The sequence below is a fragment of the Dama dama genome, chromosome 8 (genome assembly GCF_033118175.1).
Source record: "Dama dama isolate Ldn47 chromosome 8, ASM3311817v1, whole genome shotgun sequence".
Classification (NCBI taxonomy): Eukaryota; Metazoa; Chordata; class Mammalia; order Artiodactyla; family Cervidae; genus Dama; species Dama dama.
In genome coordinates, this window is record NC_083688.1 from 25,387,478 (window position 1) to 25,407,606 (window position 20,129).

The 20,129-nt window shown below is 40.8% G+C and overlaps 1 protein-coding gene across 2 annotated transcripts in view; it reads left to right on the forward strand.

Annotated features, from left to right (window-relative positions):
* The window catches only part of EPHA4 (EPH receptor A4), a 157,058-nt gene that overhangs the window by 59,862 nt on the left and 77,067 nt on the right, over window positions 1–20,129 (forward strand). For both annotated transcript variants that reach the window (XM_061148647.1, XM_061148648.1), the window contains exon 4: window positions 2,762–2,917. In XM_061148647.1, coding sequence (XP_061004630.1) covers window positions 2,762–2,917 — 156 coding nt within the window. The remainder of the gene's footprint in view (window positions 1–2,761; window positions 2,918–20,129) is intronic.

The following is a 20,129-nucleotide window of genomic DNA, read 5'->3' on the forward strand; positions in this document are numbered from 1 at the left end:
TATATTTTGAGAGATCCTTTCTAAGAATCCTGAAATATTAATAACATGGTCTTAATGTAGTTGAAGACAAAAGAATCTGTTAAAGGTAGCAAGGGTTGCTGAGAGTTGCCCAATGACAATTTTGTGTTTTCTGCTCTTGCTTATAAAAGCAAGAGGAAAAGAGAGTAAAAATAGTCAGTGTGTTTAAAGAACAGCAGCTTTCAAATCCCCAATAGATATAAAATTCAGTATTCCTCAAATGAATTCACAGATACTTACTCTTGGTAACATTAATGTACTAGCTTCAAGGAATCAGAAGTATAAAATTGAAAACTCATTTCTTCCTTAAATGAACATGTATATACACAACTAATTTTTGAACTTTAAGAAATTCAGGACATCCTTCAATTTTATTTTTGTCAACTAGGAATTTAATTTTCTAACTGAAAGTATTCTTATCAGAATAGACATTGCGGAAGCAGCAATGCCTTTTTTCTTAACAAGTTTTTAAATGTGGTCTGTTTTCACATGGCAGTCACAGACCAACTTTTTGTTTTCAATATTTCACGCCCATTTTGTTTTTACATTTGATGCCTGATGAAGGAATGTTCACAAGGATCAGTCAGGAATGTGGAAAGCTTTCCTCCAATATCCAGATGTGAACAAATAAAATCAATTTATCGCTTTGGCTAGTCCCAGCCCAGAGCGACCCATTTCCACAAGTTGCCTTTGTGGGCTGTGACTGACTGAGTGACATGTGACCCAGTGAGTTTGGGTCAAGTTCAAGTTCAAACACCCACTGTGTTTGAAGTGGGAGGGTAAAGTTGAACCCTCAGTGCTTCTTCCCGCCAAAACTGGAGTTTTTGATTTTAATCGAAAGCGCAGGGTCATCTTTAAGCGTGACCAGAAAGCACCTTGTATGTTGAACCTTATCTAATGACATGATGTGTATAAACCTGAGACAGCATAAATCTCAGCCACTGGGGCAACTTGTTTTTCTAAGATGTTCTGGTCCAGTGAAAGATGAACGCAAATAAGGGAGAGATTGATCTCCGAGTGCTTTTATTGTCGGCGCTACACACATCATAAAGTTTTGGCTCGTTAAAGGAAGTTCCATAAACAACATTAGTTAATAATGGTGAAGTCACTGTGGACCTTTCTGGAGCTTCTGCTCAACTCCCTTTCCGCTTGCCCGTTAGCAGAGCATGATTAAGAAAATACCAACAGGATGTGCTGGAGGGAGGAACAGACTTCGACTGGAAGCCATATGGATGCTTGATGGATGAGTAACGAGATGGGGAATGTGGCCATATCTCTCAGAGAATCACACAGTTCGGTGTATCTCTTTTTATCTTCTGGTTTGAGTAAAATCTGCTGATTGCTGGAACGGTTGGTCTCTTGCAGTGGTCATGCTGACGGAAAAGGGCCTTCTCCCAGCTGATATTTTTGATAGTATGGAAATACCCAAAGTATGTGATAAATGGAAAAAAAAATTGAGAGTGAATCATACTGGAAAGATTGTGGGTAACTGTCACATTTTTAATGGTACCTCTGGTCTTATAAAATAACTGTATTTTTAATGGCCTTGTCACTGTGGGTTTAATACGGATGGTGTGGGTCAATTTTTATGTGAGGTTGAGACAGATTTGGGAGGTGATCTTGAAGGGCATAGGGGAGAGAAAAAGGGAGAGCGAGACCCTATTAATTATTTTTTATTGTGAGGTTTCCCAGAATTATTGAGGTTTTCCACATTAGTCAAAGCAGTCCTCAGTGTCAGCATGATGTTTATAAAGATGAAGTCATGGAAAGCGTGTCAGGTGCATGAGGAACTATATGGTCCATGTTCTCCCCACCAGTCACTTGGGCTGTGTGTGCAGAGGGAGGGAGGTGTTGAAAAATGGAGGAAGGGGAAAACAGGAGGGTTTTATGAAGTTGAAAATAAACACAGAGTATCTGCTGATCTTAAAAAAAAATCTTAACATATTATATTCCAGAATGTTCTGTGGGTAGTTTATATTACTTTCCCCTGAAGTCATGATCTACATCTTACCAACTCTTTTATGCTTGGTTGCTTATGTTGGTCTTTTCACTTTGGCTGTAATTAAGAAATAATCACCTACCAATTTTTGGTTGGCAGTGAGCTACACTTCCAACTGGTTGGTTCAAGACCATGCTCTCAGATTCCATAGCATGGGGCCAAAAGTACAGGCTTTGGGGGCCGAACACTTGCGGTCAAAGCTGGTCCCTGACGTTTACCAGATGCGTGGTCTGGTGCCGACAATTTACTGCTCAAAGCTGGTATTCCTCATTTCTAAGGTAAGGCTAATAACAGTGCCTGTGGAAATGGAGAGCTGTAAAGATCAAACAGTGTTGTGCATATAAGCATGTAGGAAGCACTTGGGTAAACTTTAGGTGTGACTTTATTGATGCAACTGGTTTTAAGAAAAATTTTTTCACAGGGCTTTGCCACCTGACCAGTCATTTAAAGACTGTTAAAGAGTGGTTGTCATCAACAAATATTTTGGGTTGTTTTACCTGCATCTCCACCAGATGCTCACTTGTTGTTCAGCCACTCAGTCATATCTGACTCTTTGTGACCCCGTGGACTGCAGCACGCCAGGCTTCCCTGTCCTTCACCATCTCCTAGAGCTTCCTCAAACTCATGTCCATTGAGTCGGTGAGGTTAGCAAAAACTATCTCCTTCTGAATCAAGGAAGTGACCTCTTGCTTTGCTTTGTTAACCAGGGGTTTATATTTGTTTGTTTTTTCTGCTTCCCTTTAGCTTGCAAAATCGGATATTACAAGGCCCTCTCCACGGATGCCGCCTGTGCCAAGTGCCCGCCACACAGCTACTCCGTCTGGGAAGGCGCCACGTCGTGTACCTGTGACCGAGGCTTCTTCAGAGCGGACGACGATGCCGCCTCCATGCCCTGCACCCGTAAGTTACACACTCATCTCCTTTGTCTTGGGTGCCAGCAGCTTCCGTTACCATCACTGGGGCACTTGTCAGCTTTTCTCCCAGGATAACGGTGCAGGGGAGCAAATGAAATCAAATGTGCTTTTCTCACTCAGAGCAGGAGAAATGCTTAGGAAAAGAATGGCTCATTCTCACTGAGTTTGTTGCCTTCAGAACGCACAGCTGCCGACAGACTAGTTTTTATAGCAGAGGTGGTATATTCAGCGGTTGTGTGACAGTGTAATTAGAGCTGAGATGGGAATTTATAAACGGTTTTAACATGTCATCATGGATTCTTGGGAAGTTTGACAGCTGCAGGGGAAACGGGTAGAGGATGGGATCACGTGTGGGCAGGTGGTTTCAGTTCTGGTTGCTGACCTCATGGCTTGTGATGTCATTTCCCTTCACTGCTTTTCTTTTTCCTCATAGTTTTGTGTTCATAACATTTAGGCCTGGATCCTTGTGCATGCTTGTTGAATGATGGGCACTGAGCACACGCTGGGGTAAGGAAGGAACAGGGTTGGCACCTTGGGATGCCAGGGAACAGAGAACTCTTTCTCACACTTTATATGGACAGTGGTCCTAAAGGTTACTATTGCTTTCATTCACACTCTGGGATTCATAAATCCTGCAATGGCTATGACCTTGACCAGAAGAGGGAGCGGTGGACCTGGGTGCCCTTGTGTTCTCATTGGCCAAGTCTGTGTTTGAAGGATCAGAACCCAGTGGCCAGGCACAGAGGCTCTGCACAGGTTTGGGATTTGTTTCCCAGCCCACTGTTTAGTACCCAGGTGACTGCTGGAGCCTTTTAAGTCTCAGTCTCCTCATCTGTCAGATGGACTAATAATAGTACCTCCTTCACGGTTGCTCCTAGTCAACACCTTCACGTCGTTTTCATACTGTGTAAAATGCATAAAATCATGCCATTTGATAGATTTTAGCTTTTACTATCACTAAGACTTCCATTATTTTGTTTCTTAACTACCATATATTCTACCTTGGCTGGCCTGGAAATAAGGCCAGGAGACAGGCAGACAGGAGTATTTTCTGGTTTGGAGGCGTTTGGGTCAGTGGTGGGGGCATTTTCTTGCCCAATCAAGGACCGCCTTTAAAAGGAGCAGGTGGAGAAACTTCAGGGCAGTCCCAAATTTGTGCTAAAATTGCCCTACCTTCAGGAGTTCCTTTCATAACCAGAGATGATCATAATTGTAATCATGATAACAGCAACCTTTTTATCATCACATCCAGGTAATGTATTAGACACTTTCCATTAACCTTATCATAGGGCTCACAAGATAACAAATATATGAGATAGATATTATCTTCATTTTAGAGAGTAACTGCCAGCACCAGTGTCCACCCCAGACGAGTGCTGGCTCTGCAAGACCAAAAGACTCTTGAGGAGTTTCTGTTTATTTGGAGGCATGCTTACCCCTCCCCCAGCTCAAGCACAAACTTCCAGAAGGAAGTTTATTAGGGCCAGCCTTAGGTGTAAGCACAACTGGGCAAAGATTTCCTCATCTTCTTTTTCTGTTCCTTCCATAGACTACCTGCTTCCCCTGGATGCCAGGTTGATTTGATATGCTCAAGTCCCAGCCTTTTTCTTTTCCAATCTAAATATTCTTCTTTAATGTTCCATTGTGTGAGATTAGCTTAATAATAAACCCTCCTCCGTCTCCAGTTGATTCTCCAGTGATTCTCCAGTTGTGATTTTAGGTCACAGTAGCAACCTCAAAGGGAAACTCTGTGGGCCAACAGTGTGCTAATTGCCCTCAATTTGCGTCATGCAGCTCAACTCCTACTTTTCAAACAGATAAAGTCTTTCTCTAGGCCAGGGCTTGACTGTGTCATGAACCTCATAAAATTCTCCTCTGATGGCAAGACAACCTGGCTTTTTCTCCCAGGTGTTTTTAGTCTTATGATTCTGATCTGTTGTCTAGCATCTTAGGGGACCATGGGCCAATCACTTAATTCCTGCAGCTTGCCATGTGGGAGTTTAGGGAGACCCCAAAAGTTGGTACATGCCTGAGTTACTGGCACATTTGCCATATGTGTACAAGTGGTTTCTGAACCCTTGAAATTTTATGTTTTTGTAGGAATTAAATTGACAGCTTTACGTTAACTATGCAAATAAGAAAAAGAAAATATTGATGTTAGCCTGTGGGTAGACGTGAAAGTTTTAACACTAAAGTAACTTTTGCATTTTTCAGAGACTGTTTTCAACAATGAAAGAAAGATGGCTTTTTGTGTCATTGATAAGAGACCCATGAAAGTACCAAAGCAACATATGATCCTCTGACACTTTCCTAACGGGATCCTTGCATTTATTTCATCTCTGACTCTGAGTTAAGAGGAAACATGGTACTGATGTTAACACCACATACTTGCAAGGCTATTTAATCTCTTCAAGCCCCAGTTTCAGTTCAGTTCAGTTGGTCAGTCATGTCTGACCCTTTGCGACCCCTTGGGCTATAGCACACCAGGCTTCCCTGTCCATCACCAACTTCTGGAGCTTGCTCAAATTCATGTCCATTGAGTTGGTGATGCCATCCAACCATCTCATTTTCTGTCATCCCCTCCTCCTCCCAATCTTTCCCAGCATCAGGGTCTTTTCCAGTGAGTCAGTTCTTTGCATCAGGTGGCCAAAGTATTGGAGTTTCAGCTTCAGCATCAGCCCTTCCAATGAATATTCAGGACTGATTCTTTTAGGATTGACTGGTTTGATCTTCTTGCAGTCCAAAGGACTCTCAAGAGTCTTCTCCAACATCACAGTTCAAAAGCATCAATTCTTCGATGCTCAGGTTTCTTTATGGTATGATTCTCACATCCATACATGATGTGATGGATCATGGAAAAAGCCATACTGGAAAAGCCATAGCTTTGACTGGATGGACCTTTGTTGGCAAAGTAATGTCTCTGCTTTTTAATATGCTATCTAGATTGGTCATAACTTTTCCTCCAAGGAGCAAGCATCTTTTAATTTCATGGCTGCAGTCACCATCTGCAGTGATTTTGGAGCCCAAGAAAATAAAGTCTGTCATTGTTTCCGTTGTTTCCCCATCTATTTGCCATGAAGTGATGGGACCGGATGCTAGGATCTTCGTTTTTTGAATGTTGAGTTTCAAGCCAGTGTCAGAGGGCAGACAAAATGAAAGCCCCATTTTACTTATCTGTAAAATGGGATTCTCACTAACTACCTGTGGAGTCATTTTAAAAATTAAATAAGAAGATATTTGGAAAAGTCTGGCACAAGGTAGGGATCTAATAAATGTTTGTTCTTTTCTTTTATTCCCAGCTGGTCACTCCCTTCTCCAAACTACCTCCACAGCAGATGGCCCATGTATCTCATTGCCCCTCTAACGAGATTTTCCAACTTGACTACAGTATTAAGCTACCAATGGCTGTACCATACTCCAGAAGTCCTGGGAATTAGGACTCAGACATCAGCTCAGTTCAATTCAGTCACTCAGTCGTGTCCAATTCTTTGCGACCCCATGAATTGCAGCATGCCAGGCCTCCCTGTCCATCACCAACTCCCGGAGTCTACCCAAACCCATGTCCATTGAGTCAGTGATGCCATCCAGCCATCTCATCCTCTGTTGTCCCCTTCTCCTCCTGCCCTCAATCCCTCCCAGTATTAGGGTCTTTTCCAATGAGTCAACTCTTTGCATGAGGTGGCCAAAGTACTACAGTTTCAGGTTTAGCATCAGTCCTTCCAATGAACACCCAGGACTGATCTCCTTTGGGATGGACTGGTTGGATCTCCTTGTAGTCCAAGGGACTCTCAAGAGTCTTTTCCAACACCACAGTTCAAAAGCATCAATTCGTTGGTGCTCAGCTTTCTTCACCATCCAACTCTCACATCCATACATGACTACTGGAATAACCATAGCCTTGCTTTTAAATATGCTATCTAGGTTGGTCATAACTTTCCTTCCAAGGAATAAGCATCTTTTAATTTCATGGCTGCAGTCACCATCTGCAGTGATTTTGGAGCCCCCAAAAATAAAGTCTGACACTGTTTCCACTGTTTCCCCATCTATTTCCCCTGAAGTGATGGGATCAGATGCCATGATCTTACATCAGTATTTTCAAAAGTTGCCCTCTTCATTCTACCATACAGACAAGGTTGAGACCACTCCTCTACAAAGTTAAAATTTTAGGTTTTTTTTTTTTAATTTGATAGATATTAACTGCACAAAAAACTCTTAAGATTCTTTGAGATATGGCCAATCTGCGAAGTGACCACATTTTGCTAATGGATAGACTAGTGAATTAACCAGCAGAATTAGAATCCATTCTGGCCTGTGGTTCTTCCTCCAGATTTCTCCCATCCTGGTGAATAGTGGACCTACATTGTCCAACATATTAGCCACTAGGCACATGTGGCTATTTTAATTGGCACATTGCAAAGACTCAATAGCTACATGTGGTGAGCATACTGAATGGCACTGCTAGAAAATATTTCTGCCATCACAGAAAGTTCCATTGGACAGACAGTATGGTAGCAGATTTTTCAATAGAGAAGACAGTGGGAGTTTCTCAGAGAACCTTTTGTTCAAATAACCCATAAAATGAAGCCATTCCCCTTTGCCCCACCCCCAGCTTTATTGGCTTCTCTTGACAAGATGTGGGGATGGAAAGGAACATAAACATCAAGGATCCTTTCAAAGTGATTCCAGCCTCTAATCAGCTCTTCCCAGTTGGTTAAGCCAGGTGACAAACCCAATTCCCTTGCGCTGACAGCCATGGTAATCAGGGACCTTCTTTGTTCATTATGCTGTCTTTAACCCCAACATTCTTATGCAGCCCTGCGTTTAGTGATCGCTCACTGTGACGGCACACTAATGAAGAAATAAAACACACTCTCTGAGACTCATTCTTTTAGCCAAAGAGAGAGACTGCTCCACTGGCTTGTAAAATCAGGTTTTTGTTCACTTGGCGAATGATTAGACCAGGTGAATACAAGTCGCATTGGCTAATTTAGAAGGAAACGCCTAAGACGTTCTTCACACCATCAGCATTGCTGGAAAACTTCAGAGAATTTAATGGCGAATAAAGTTTATCTCTTGGAGGACTTTTTGGCTGGAGCCTCTCGTTAGGTGGACATAAATGGCTATGAGTGAGATAGGCAGGGTTTCAATGAGGCATCATATAATTCAAGAAAATAATCCATACCCATTAGAACAGAGAGTTTTGACAATGCTTCTTAAAGGTGAATGTGCATAGAAATCATGTGAAATCACGTAGGGATTGATTGGTGAGGTCAGGTCTGAGATTCTGCATTTCTCACAAGTCCTCAGATGCTGCTGTTGCAGTGGACTGTCTTTGTTTTGTTGTTTAGTCACTGAGTCGTGTCCGACCTTTGGGGACCCCATAGACTGAAGCTTGCTGGGCTGCTCTGTCCATAGAATTCTCCAGGCAAGAATACGGGAGTGAGTTGCCATTTCCTTCTCCACGGGATCTTCCTGACCCAGGGATAGAACCCAAGTCTCCTGCAATGACAGACAGATTCTTTACCATTTAGCCACCCGGGGAGCCTGGACCATCTTTAGGCAGTAGGAATTTAGAGCCTCCCTGATGGATGGCACATGATGGGAGATGTGCTCTTCAATGGCACTTATAGGCCATTTCTTTAGTTCAGTGTTAGCTCTAGTGGAGATATTTCAAAGGTTATGAGCATTCTCCCTTAATGGAAACTGAGTACTTACTTTGTCCCTCAGATGAAGAAAATCTCCTGGTTTGGAGTTGCATAAATACAGGCACTATAGTCTCCATAGGTTACTAGGTTACAGCCAAAGAGTGGAAATGTCAGTGTTCTCAGACACATGTATCAGTTAAAAAGTCGACAGGGTTTTTGGTGACTTTGCCAGCAAGACAGACACTCAGACCTCCATACATACAAGGATGCCATCTAAGCTGATGAAGGGGTTTTGATTTCATGAATCATTTCTTAGAAGAAATTTCAATATGATTTTTAAAAATTGAAGTATAGTTGATTTACAGTGTTTTAGGTGTACAACAAAGTGACTCGGTTATATATCTATATTTCTTTTCAGATTCCTTTCCATTGTGAGTTTTTACAAGATACTGAATATAGTTCCCAGTGCTATGTTGTAGGCCCCTCTTGTTTATCTATTTTATGTATAGTCATGTGTATCTGTTAATTCCAAATTCACAATTTATCCTTCCCCCCATCCTTTCCCCTTTGGTAACCATAAATTTGATTTCTAAGTCTGTGATTCTATTTCTGCTTTGTAAATAAGTTCATTTGTATCATTTTTTAAGATCCACATGTAAAAAGTATTATATAATATCTCTCTCTGACTTACTTCACTTAGTATGATAATCTCTAGGTCTATCCATGCTGCTGCAAATGGGATTTTGTTCTTTTTTATGGCTAATATTCCATTTAAATATGTCTGTGTATATATACACACACATATACACAAACACATTATCTTTATCTGTTCATCTGTTTTCTTATCTTGGCTATTGTAAATAGTGCTTCTAGGAACATTGGGGTGCATGTATTATAACTTTTCAACTTAAGAGTTTCCATCTTTTCTGGATATATGCCCAGAAGTGGGATTGCTGGATCATGCGACAACTCTCTTTTCAGTTTTTTAAGGAACTGCCATACTTTTCTCCATAGTGACTTCACCAATTTCCATTCCCACCAACAGTGCAAGAGGATTCCCTTTTCTCCACACCCTCTCCAGCATTTACTATTTGTAGATGTTTTAATGATGCCCATTCTGACCAATAAGTGTGATTTCTGTCAATGAGATTAATGTCCTTTAACTCTGCTGATCAGCAACCCCTCCCCTCCAGATCTCTTTTCCTTTCTCTGTATCTTTCCTTGTAGTCAGAAATGTAGTCTGGTAATCAGCAGTGCTCTGAGACCGGTGCAGGACCGTGATGTCTTAGTCATTCAGTTGCTTGTTCAGTGATTCTAGTGAGTCTTCTTTTCCCTCTTTGGAAGACCAAACCAATATTAGATTTAAGGTAACTTTCTGATCCTTTTCTGTGTTTCAAAAGGTATTGAAAAAACGCCTTATAGCAGAAGCAGATTGGCTTTGTGTATCTAGAACAAAATAACTAATTTGTCATTTTGCCTCTTTGACTTCTGAGCACCATTACTGGAGTGGTTTTCCGTCCTTTTCAATTGGAAATCTGTTCTTGTGTTGTGGATTCTTCTTTATTTAACTTGTTTGATGAAACTTATTAGGGCCTTGTGACTGGGGGCAAACCCACTCCAGCACTCTTGCCTGGAATATCCCATGGACGGAGGAACCTGGTAGGCGACAGTCCATGGGGTTGCAAAGAGTCGGACACCACTGAGCGACTTCACTTATTTTAGATTGCCAACACAAAGGGCCTTCACGAATCTGTCTGTAAGTGAACACCCTTGAATAATTCAATCAGCTATGCCAAACAAACAAAGAGTGATTGATTGATACTTAGATATGGCCTAAAATATTCCAAAATTACAGCTTTTAAGACAGTTTGTACTAGAGGAGCTTAGTGCTAATGAGGGCAAATTTATCAAGATCTATGAGGAAAGGTCTTGATTGGAGAAAGCTTTCTGTAGGTATAGGTTATCAAGAAATTGAAACTGCCCAGCTCCAAGCAGCAAAATACCACTTACTCTATCTTTACATTTGCCTTTTCTAATTGAATTTATTGCACCACTGTATTTCCTCCAGAAAGTGTATTGTTTTAAAATTACCATTTCAGTTCTATTAGTCAAAGCCCCTCACTTCTAATGCTTTCTGACAGTTATCAACATAATGAACCATAATGAAATGATGAGCAATCTTCAGTGGAAACCCAATGTGGATCCCAGTGGTGCTGTGTGACTGTGCTGTTAACATTTGAATGCAAATTAAAATAACATCGTCCTTACTTGTTTCCAAGGTCAGGAGAAGAGAGATTTTTTTTTTTTAAGTGCTTTAATTTTGGAAATCTCATATCCATTTTCAAGCAAGCCCTTGAAGGTTCCACTGATGTTCAGTTCAGTTCTCTACCCCCAAAGATTTACACGCTCACATCCGGCTAAGGGATGTGCGGAAGGGTGTCTAACATAAAGCTTTGATGTTATAAACCATAGGATAAAATGTAACCTTTGGTTTCAAGTAAAGTACATTTTCCCCCACCCCAAAGCATATTTCTTTTTGCTTTAGAACTGCAAGTAACTGATAATATAATGATGGGAAGAAGGAGATTTATGTGAAATTGATAAATGAGAGTGCAGTTAGTTCTGGTGACAGATCAGTTAGTAGCAGAGTGAAAATAAAGGCCAAATATTCCTAAAGTTTTGTCCATGAAAGTGTTTCAGAAGATCCATTGGTTGATCCCTAACCATTTCACATTTTATTATCCATGTAATCATTTTTTTTAGAACATATTTTTATGAAAATTCTTGAATCTAAGATTTGGTTATTTCATGTCATTGATCAAATTTGCAGTATTAGAGTGCAGTTTCATGCTACATTTCATTTGTCATAGGACAAAAATGCAAATTAAGACATCAATTCCCCTCATTGCCAGGTCATGAGACATGGTTTTCAAGGCAGAACATATGGTCCAATGCCTGTTAAGCCAGTTGATAGGCCAACAAATGTGTCTGTCCTCTGGACCATAAAAGCTGGTCAAAGCAACCAAAGACATTTTCATGATTCAGATGCAACCTTCTATCCATTCCACTTCTAGACTTATTCTTTAGTTAGAGCTTTAGTTCAAAGTCTGATATCAGTTAGTGAGTAAACTACATCTTTGTTTCTTCCTTTTGGGTTACCTTGTAGCATTTTGACTGTGAATAGGAAAAATTACCTCTAAAGAAATTAAGTGTATAACTCTTGTCTAAAGACAAGGATATGGGGTGGGTGGTGGTGGGGAGGAGAAGTACCAAGTGTGCTTAATGGAAAGCACTAGATGGACTGCAGGCTGATCACTTGCCATTTGGTAAAATTTTAAAAGTTCTAGGGTATTAAGGAAGATCAAATATCATCTTGAATTATTTTTTGAAAATGCTCTTTTAGCCTCCATCTTATCCTCCAACCTACTTCTAGTTTTATACATATAAGTAGTCCATTGTGGACATTTTATCAGGATTAATAGTACATTGTAAATTCAGCTGGGAAATGCAGACGTTTGAGGGACAGGATTGTGAGCCCAAGTGAAAGACGACTCAACCGCCAGTATCATTTAGCCAGGTTATTACAATTTTTCCACCACCATGAATAATTAAGAATGGCTTGTTATCAGCCAAGCCCTGTCATTTCTGGGTAGCATTTTTGACACTACTCATGGAAGTCATACCCTGGCTGTGCACAGCATGCTTTTGTGAAACAAGGTCAATTAGACACTTTCCTGAGATTCCCTGGGGTGAGAAGTGAATACCTTCTCTGCTATCAGCATTGTTGATTTTGCCGTCATAGCTGACTCTTGTTCTACAAGCCATCTACAGCTTGGCAGAAGATGGACCAAAGGGAGAGCCCTGTTGCATGGGTAGAATTGCCCCCCACCCTCCTGTGACCTGCCACCCAGGAAAGAGCCTTTAATAAAAAGCCCTGCTCTGGACTGGAATGTAGGAACCAGGCAGAGAACACATCTCAGCTAAGACCAGAGCACCTGGAAGAAAGTAATGCCAGCAAACGTCAGCCTGAAGGGCAGAACAGCCAGGAGAAACATGAGAGGTCCCAGCTGCATCCACAGGGAATGCGTAGATATGCTTCATTGTTTTCCTTTGGATTGTGCATATCTCTGGGAAGGGGATCCTTTTAGCCTTTGAATCAGGCTTTCTGATCCTATCATCGCATGTTATCAACTGGGAGAATCTGGGTGAGTTGCTTCACTTCTCCTATCTTAGTTTTTGCTCATCAGATTGCTGCATGTAACACATACTTTTCTACCAGATGTGATTATGGGGAGCAAAGGAGATTAAGTTTGAGAAAGAACTTTGCAAGAGATGAATTCACAGTCTAGCTAATTCTAAAGCAAAATATTCATGCTTTTTTTAAAAATTACTTTTCGTGGGCTTCCTTATTGTGACTTCTTTCTGGATAACTGCGAGTTGACTGCATAGAGCACTTCAGCCATAAACTAGTATCTTAGAGAAAATTCAACCACAGTTAACCTGGTAAAGAAAAAGCAAATGGTTCCTGGGTGTAGAATGGAAAAAAAAAAAAAAATACTAGATATACTGAAAAAATAAGTGGTAGCAAAATTTCAGTAAGGAGTGACCTCAACTGGGAACCCAAGAGTTTTGGGGGACAGCAATAAAGGATTGATGTGTTTGCAAGACTCAGATTTTTAATAATGGGCTGTTCTGCTTTGGCTCTAGCTGTTGTTAAATGCATAAACTGCTGTGATAAAAGGTTATGTCCTGTGCCTACATTTCAGAAGAGGTGTCCCAGCAGCCGTCTTCATGTAAACTCACCCACGGCAGAAAAGGCTGAGAGAAGGCAATTAGCAGTGACAACGTATACAGCTGTCAGGGAGGATGCACGACTTTGTTTGAGTCACAACTTACACACCCCGACTGTTTATTCTGCCTTATAACCTGTCTTGCAGCTGGAGAGAGATTAACAAAGGCTGATCTGAAGGGTTGGAGGGTTTTACAGCTAAGGCACTGAAGTCTTATTGACCGTCCAAAAGTTGTCCGTGATTAATGAAGCCTTATGGGACTCAAGACCCAAGGTGCCTCTTCCTCAGAAGCCCTGTCTTGCACTGGTTGCCTCGGTGTATCAGAAGGGTGACAGGAGCGCTTCAAGAACTTGATCACTTAGGAATTGCATTTCTGTCTGTGCTCTGGGAGAATGTTTCTTTCCGTATCCAGAATTAATTTCATGACACAGGCATTGAATTTTCATAGTCTTCATGCGGTTCTTCAAGCAAGAATACTGAAGTGGCTTGCCATTCCCTTCTCCAGTGGACCATGTTTTGTCAGAACTCTCCACCATAACCTCCACCGTCTTGGATGGCCCTGCACGACAGCATGGCTCATAGCTTCATTGAGTTCCACAAAGCTGTGATCCATGTTATCATTTTGGTTAGCTTTTTGTGATTGTGGCTGAGCACCGAAGAATTGTTGCTTGCTAATTGTGGTGTTGGTGATGGACAGGGAGGCCTGGCGTGCTGCGGTTCATGGGGTCACAGAGAGTCGAACATGACTGAGCAACTGAACTGAACTGAATTGTGGTGTTGGAGAAGACTCTTTAGAGCCCCTTGGATTGCAAGGAGATCAAACCAGTCCATCCTAAAGGAAATCAGTCCTGGATATTCATTGGAAAGACTGATGCTGAAGCTGAGGCTCCAATACTTTGGCCACCTGATGCGAAGAACTGGCTTATTGGAAAAAAAAACTCTGATTCTGGGCAAGATTGAGGGCAGATGAAGAAGGAAGCAACAGAGAATGAGATGGTTAGATGCCATCACTGACTCAAGGGGCATGAGTTTGAGCAAACTTTGGGAAATAGTGATGGACAGGGAACCCTGGAATGCTACAGTGCATGGGGTCACAAAGAGTTGGACATGATTGAGTGACTGAACAACAACACTGAATTTTAAAATGGTGATTAAAAATCAGTTCAGTATGAAAAGTCTATGATAGATTTGGAAATTGCTTTATACGAGAGCCTGGCTCCTTTGATGTCCAGGCAGCTATCTGCCAGCCCTGGTTGTGGGCTTTAAAAAAAAAAAACCTTTTAGCACGTGATTGCCTTTTTTTCTTCATCAGCTTTTGTGATGTGATATGTCTGAGTGCCATGGTGGTGACGCTTCTGAGGACTGAGCTGCACTGAGCTTAAGGAATCATCATTCATTCATTTATTTGTTCAACAGATTCTCCATAAGCACCTACTACACCTTTGATTTCTTTCTAAGGGCTGGAGGACTCTGACAAATCAGAAAAAAAGACTGTTGTTCTCATGGAGCTATAATGGGAATATAAATGATACACAAGATAATGTAAAATTCTTACAAGAAAGAGGGGGGAAAAAGAGCATATCATAGGGTAAAACAGAGGAAAGGGAAGGATTTCACATTGCAGAGTGTGGTCAGGACCAAGGAGCCGAGATTTGAGCTGAGACCCAGGGTGCAAGGAAGAAGCCAGGGGACAGAATTCCAGGCACAGCTACCAAGTCTAAAGACTTTGAGTTGCGTGTTTAAAATTTTGCTAACAGTGTGAGTTTTTAAGATGACTTATTTTAAACCTCTTGGTCCTGGAGTCTGTTGGCATTTTAATTTCAGTTGTTGTAAGAAACAGAAATTTCAGGTTTTTGTGGCATATTACGCCATGTGTCCATATAGATTTAAATACTTCAGCTGGACATACTTTTTTTTTTTTTTAAGATTTTTGATGTGGACCATTTTCTCAAGTCTTTATTGAATTTGTTGCAATATTGCTTCTGTTTTTATGTTTTGTTTTGTTTTTTTTTTGGTTCATGAGACACGTGGGATCCTACCTCCCCAACCAGGAATCAAACCCGCATGCCTTTACCACTGAACTGCCAGGCCAGAGAGGTCCCTGGCAGAACATACTTTTAAATGCATTTCTCAAAGCAAGTGTCCATCTATTGCTGAAATTTCAGTTTTCTGAAGTGAAATTTCAGAATAAAGAAGTGAATTTTACCTTACTTGTGACTTTGGAGTAAGGTATGTAAGGTGCCCAGCGGCAGTTACTCTGACCTAGACTTTCCATGGGATGGTTTACACCAAACGCCTAGTTCACACTGGAGGCATTTTTTTGGCTTTGGGTTTAGTGTTGGCTGACCGTTTTTGAATGATTTTATTAAGGCTCCTATAGACTTCATGTGAATGTCTAAACATCACGTTGTCCTAAATAGTCTACTTTAAATCCTGGCATAAGCCATCAAACATATTTTCTAAACTACTCAGGAATTTCACTCAGGAATTTCTAATCCATAAAGAGGGAAGAATTATGTTTTGTGGAATTACTAGAATTTTCTTTGATGCTTGGAATATTGCCCTTCTTAAATGTCACATTCACTTAATTCCTCTAGGTAGTGTGAAAGCTTGTCTTTTCCCAGAGGAAAGTATGTGGTAGGTTAAGGAAGATCAAAATTTCTTTTATGATGTAACATGATATGATGCAGTAGTTCTTTGCTTCTGCTGTAATTTGGCTCTGGTTTCTTGGGAACTTCACGCTGTCAAACTCCTGTCAGCTGAATGCGAGTTGACATCCCACTAGAAAATAATAATTACCCATTATAGCACCTTCCACCAGTACCTGCTGTGTGATTCAGAAAGTATTTCACACCAGCGAAGCAAATGGATGCTCATTAAATTTATCCACAGTGGCAAGACGTACAGGGGCCATTGCTTTTAGAGCAATGAGAAAACCAAAACATAAGCCATAATATATACTGTATTTTATTCCTTTGTTAGTCATAAAATGTAAGTGTAACTTGGACGTTAGAAGCCACAGTTGTTATCTGACTTGTGTGTGCATATGAGCTCAATTGCTCAGTTGTGTCTGATTCTTTGCGACCCCATGGACTATAGCTTACCAGGCTCCTCTGTCCATGGGATTCTACATGCAAGAATACTGGAGTGAGTTGCCATTTCCTCCTCCAGGGGATCTTCTTGACCCAGGCATCAAGCTCAAGTCTCTTAGGCCTCCTGCATTGGTAGGTGGGTTCTTTATCACTAGTACGGTCTTATACAGGGAGGCCCTGTATAAGTTTGTAAATCATGGGTGCAACCTCCCTAGATTAGTTCAGAGTATGTTTGAAGTCCCTAGAATTCTATGCAAAATCATTAGTGATAATCTTTCTAGAAAGAGGATATTTGCTCCCATCAAGTTCTCTGTAGCAGGGCTTGGTAAACTGTGGCCTGAAAATCAAATTCAACTGCCCTTGTTTTTGCAAATAAAATTTTCTTGGAACATAGTCATACCCATTTTTTAGGTATTGTCTGTGGTTGCTTTCAAGGAGCCATGCAGAGTTGAACATTTGCCAGAGATACCGTAAAGCCCATAAAGCCTAAAATATTGACTGTCTATCTGACCTTTCAGAGAAGCTTGTTGAACATTGTTATAAAGGGTTAGTAAGTTAAGGATTATTGCATTTGACTTTTGGTTCTGTTAGTTCAACTATTACACATGTGACTAAATTATTTTAAAAATGTGAAAGGTGTTCTAAACATGAGAACTTTGAAATAACTAAGCATGCCAGACCCATTCTTTGATGAAGAAAGATAGAAACTTAGGCTTGTATGTGACTATTAAGCAGGTTTTACAAAAAGAACCAAAAATATAAAGAAAGGGCATTTATTATCCCTTTAAGATGCTTCAGTACTTGATTGATTTGTATTTAAAATTGTCTTAATTTTGCTTGTAAAAGTAAAGTTGAAAGAAAAAAAAAATTCTATAAAAGCTAATAAGCAAAAGGCCCATGAAATTAACTTGCTTCAGACATAAAGTTTTCCATACTTCCTTGCTTGAAGAAATCATCAGCTGAAATCAAGAATGAAAAAGAAAGGTCATAAAAAACAATGCAAATTAACAAAGCTTCGATTGACAGAGCCCACATTTTAAATTTCCAGTCATACTGGCTGGTTATGGAGCTATAAAAACAAGAAGAGGACAGGATGCTTACATTTCCATCCTCCTGAGGCTCACATTATCCATATCTAACTTTCTTTAGTCTCTTCCTTCCCACTTTGATTCCATGCCCCTTCCCTAAACTATCCAGGGAGGTATCACAATGAATCAGAATATTTCTTTTTCTTCCTTCTTCTAGAGTAGGTAAGTAAAACTGGACACAGTAAGTATTTCTTGAATAATTGCATGGCTCCACAATCCCTCCCAACAGATTTCACCACCTCTATATGACGCATAGCCCATCCCACTTGTTCAGAGTGTTTTTAAATTGTAGCAAAGAGGAACTTGAATTAAACTAGCTACATTGAGATGCTCCATTACAGGGCTTAATGGTAATGAATCTGTATGTGAAAAGCTGGCTAATACAGGCTTAGCTCAGAAAAGCCTGTATTAATTCACAGGCTTTAAATAGCATTGTAGGTGGAGGGCCAGAAGATGCGTTAGAGGACCTTGTTTCCAGCCAGTTGTTCATGACTTCTCAAACAGCTATTGAGCTTGCTCTGAACTAGGGGTCATAGGAGACACCAGGAAATAATGAAGACATCAATTCTTCTATCATACAAACTGTAATAGAAACAGATATCAAATGTATGTTTGGTTCAGTTCAGTTCAGTCACTCAGTCATGTCCGACCCTTTGTGACCCCATGAACCGCAGCACGCCAGGCCTCCCTGTCCATCACCAACTCCTGGAGTCCACCCAAACCCATGTCCATTGAGTTGGTGAAGCCATCCAACCATCTCGTCCTCTGTCATCCCCTTCTCCTCCTTCCCTCAATTTTTCTCAGCATCAGGGTCTTTTCAAATGAGTCAGCTCTTTGTATCAGGTGGCCAAATTACTGCAGTTTCAGCTTCAACATCAGTCCTTCCAATGAACACCCAGGACTGATCTTTAGGATGGACTGGTTGGATCTCCTTGTAGTCCAAGGGATTCTCAAGAGTCTTCTCCAACACCACAGTTCAAAAGCATCAATTATTCGGTGCTCAGCTTTCTTCACCGTCCAACTCTCACATCCATACATGACCACTGGAAAAACCATAGCCTTGACTAGACAGACCTTTGTTGACAAAGTAATGTCTCTGCTTTTTAATATGCTGTCTAGATTGGTCATAACTTTCCTTCCAAGGAGTGAGCATCTTTTAATTTCATGGCTGCAGTCACCATCTGCAGTGATTTTGGAGGCCAGAAAAATAAAGTCTGTCACTGTTTCCACTGTTTCCCCATCTATTTGCCATGAAGTGATGGGACCAGATGCCATGATCTTAGTTTTCTGAATGTTGAGCTTTAAGCCAACTTTTTCACTCTCCTCTTTCACTTTCATCAAGAGGCTCTTTAGTTCTTCTTCACTTTCTGCCATAAGGGTGGTGTCATCTACATATCTGAGGTTATTGATATTTCTCCTGGAAATCTTGATTCCAGCTTGTGCTTCATCCAGTCCAGCGTTTCTCATGATGTGCTCTGCATATAAGTTAAGTAAGCAGGGTGACAGTATACAGCCTTGACGTACTCCTTTTCCTATTTAGAACCAGTCTGTTGTTCCATGTCCAGTTCTAACTGTTGCTTCCTGACCTGCATACAAGTTTCTCAAGAGGCAGCTCTGGTGGTCTGGTATTCCCATCTCTTTTAGAATTTTCCACAGTTTATTGTGATCCACACAGTCAAAGGCTTTGGCATAGTCAATAAAGCAGAAGTAGATGTTTTTCTGGAACTCCCTTGCTTTTTCGATGATCCATCGGATGTTGGCAATTTGATCTCTGGTTCCTCTGCCTTTTCTAAAAACAGCTTGAACAAGACTTTTTTATCCCTTCATGCTTCAAAGAGAACCAGAAATACTGAGAGCTGTCCTGAAATAGGAAATAATATAAGCAAGATAACTGCCAGTCTTGCATTCGGGCCAGTAGTGAGGCAGTTTGGGAAGACATAAAACGCTATAATTCACAATAACCTACAGCTCCCTGATATTGGTGTGTGTTTAGATATGAGGTCAATATGGAGACTAGAAAATTAAATAGTATGATTATCTCTCTTAGTTATAAATCTCATATATGTAATTGGAGACATTAAGAGGTGGGCATATTTCTGATGAGAAAAGCAATCATCTGTCAGAAATTTAATTATTCGTAAATATCTCAATATGCTATTACCGAACCAAACCTGTGCCTGCCTGTCTGACCCACAGCAAAGCAAATCTACTGACACAAAATTGTGGTAAAGGAAGGTACAGCATTTATCACCAGGCACCAGGTGAGCAGAATGGAGAGCTAACACTCAAAAACACTGAGGGAAGTGTTTCTAAAGACAACAGCATGTATATTATCTATGGTGAAACAGATCACCAGCCCAGGTGGGATGCATGAGACAAGTGCTCAGGCCTGGTGCACTGGGAAGACCCAGAGGAATTGGGTGGAGAGGGAGGTGGGAGGGGGGATCGGGATGGGGAATACGTGTAAATCTATGGCTGATTCATATCAATGTATGACAAAACCCACTGGAAAAATAAATAAATAAATAAAGGAGAAAGTGAAAAAAAAAAAAAACATGTAAATGAACAACTCAAAAAAAAAAA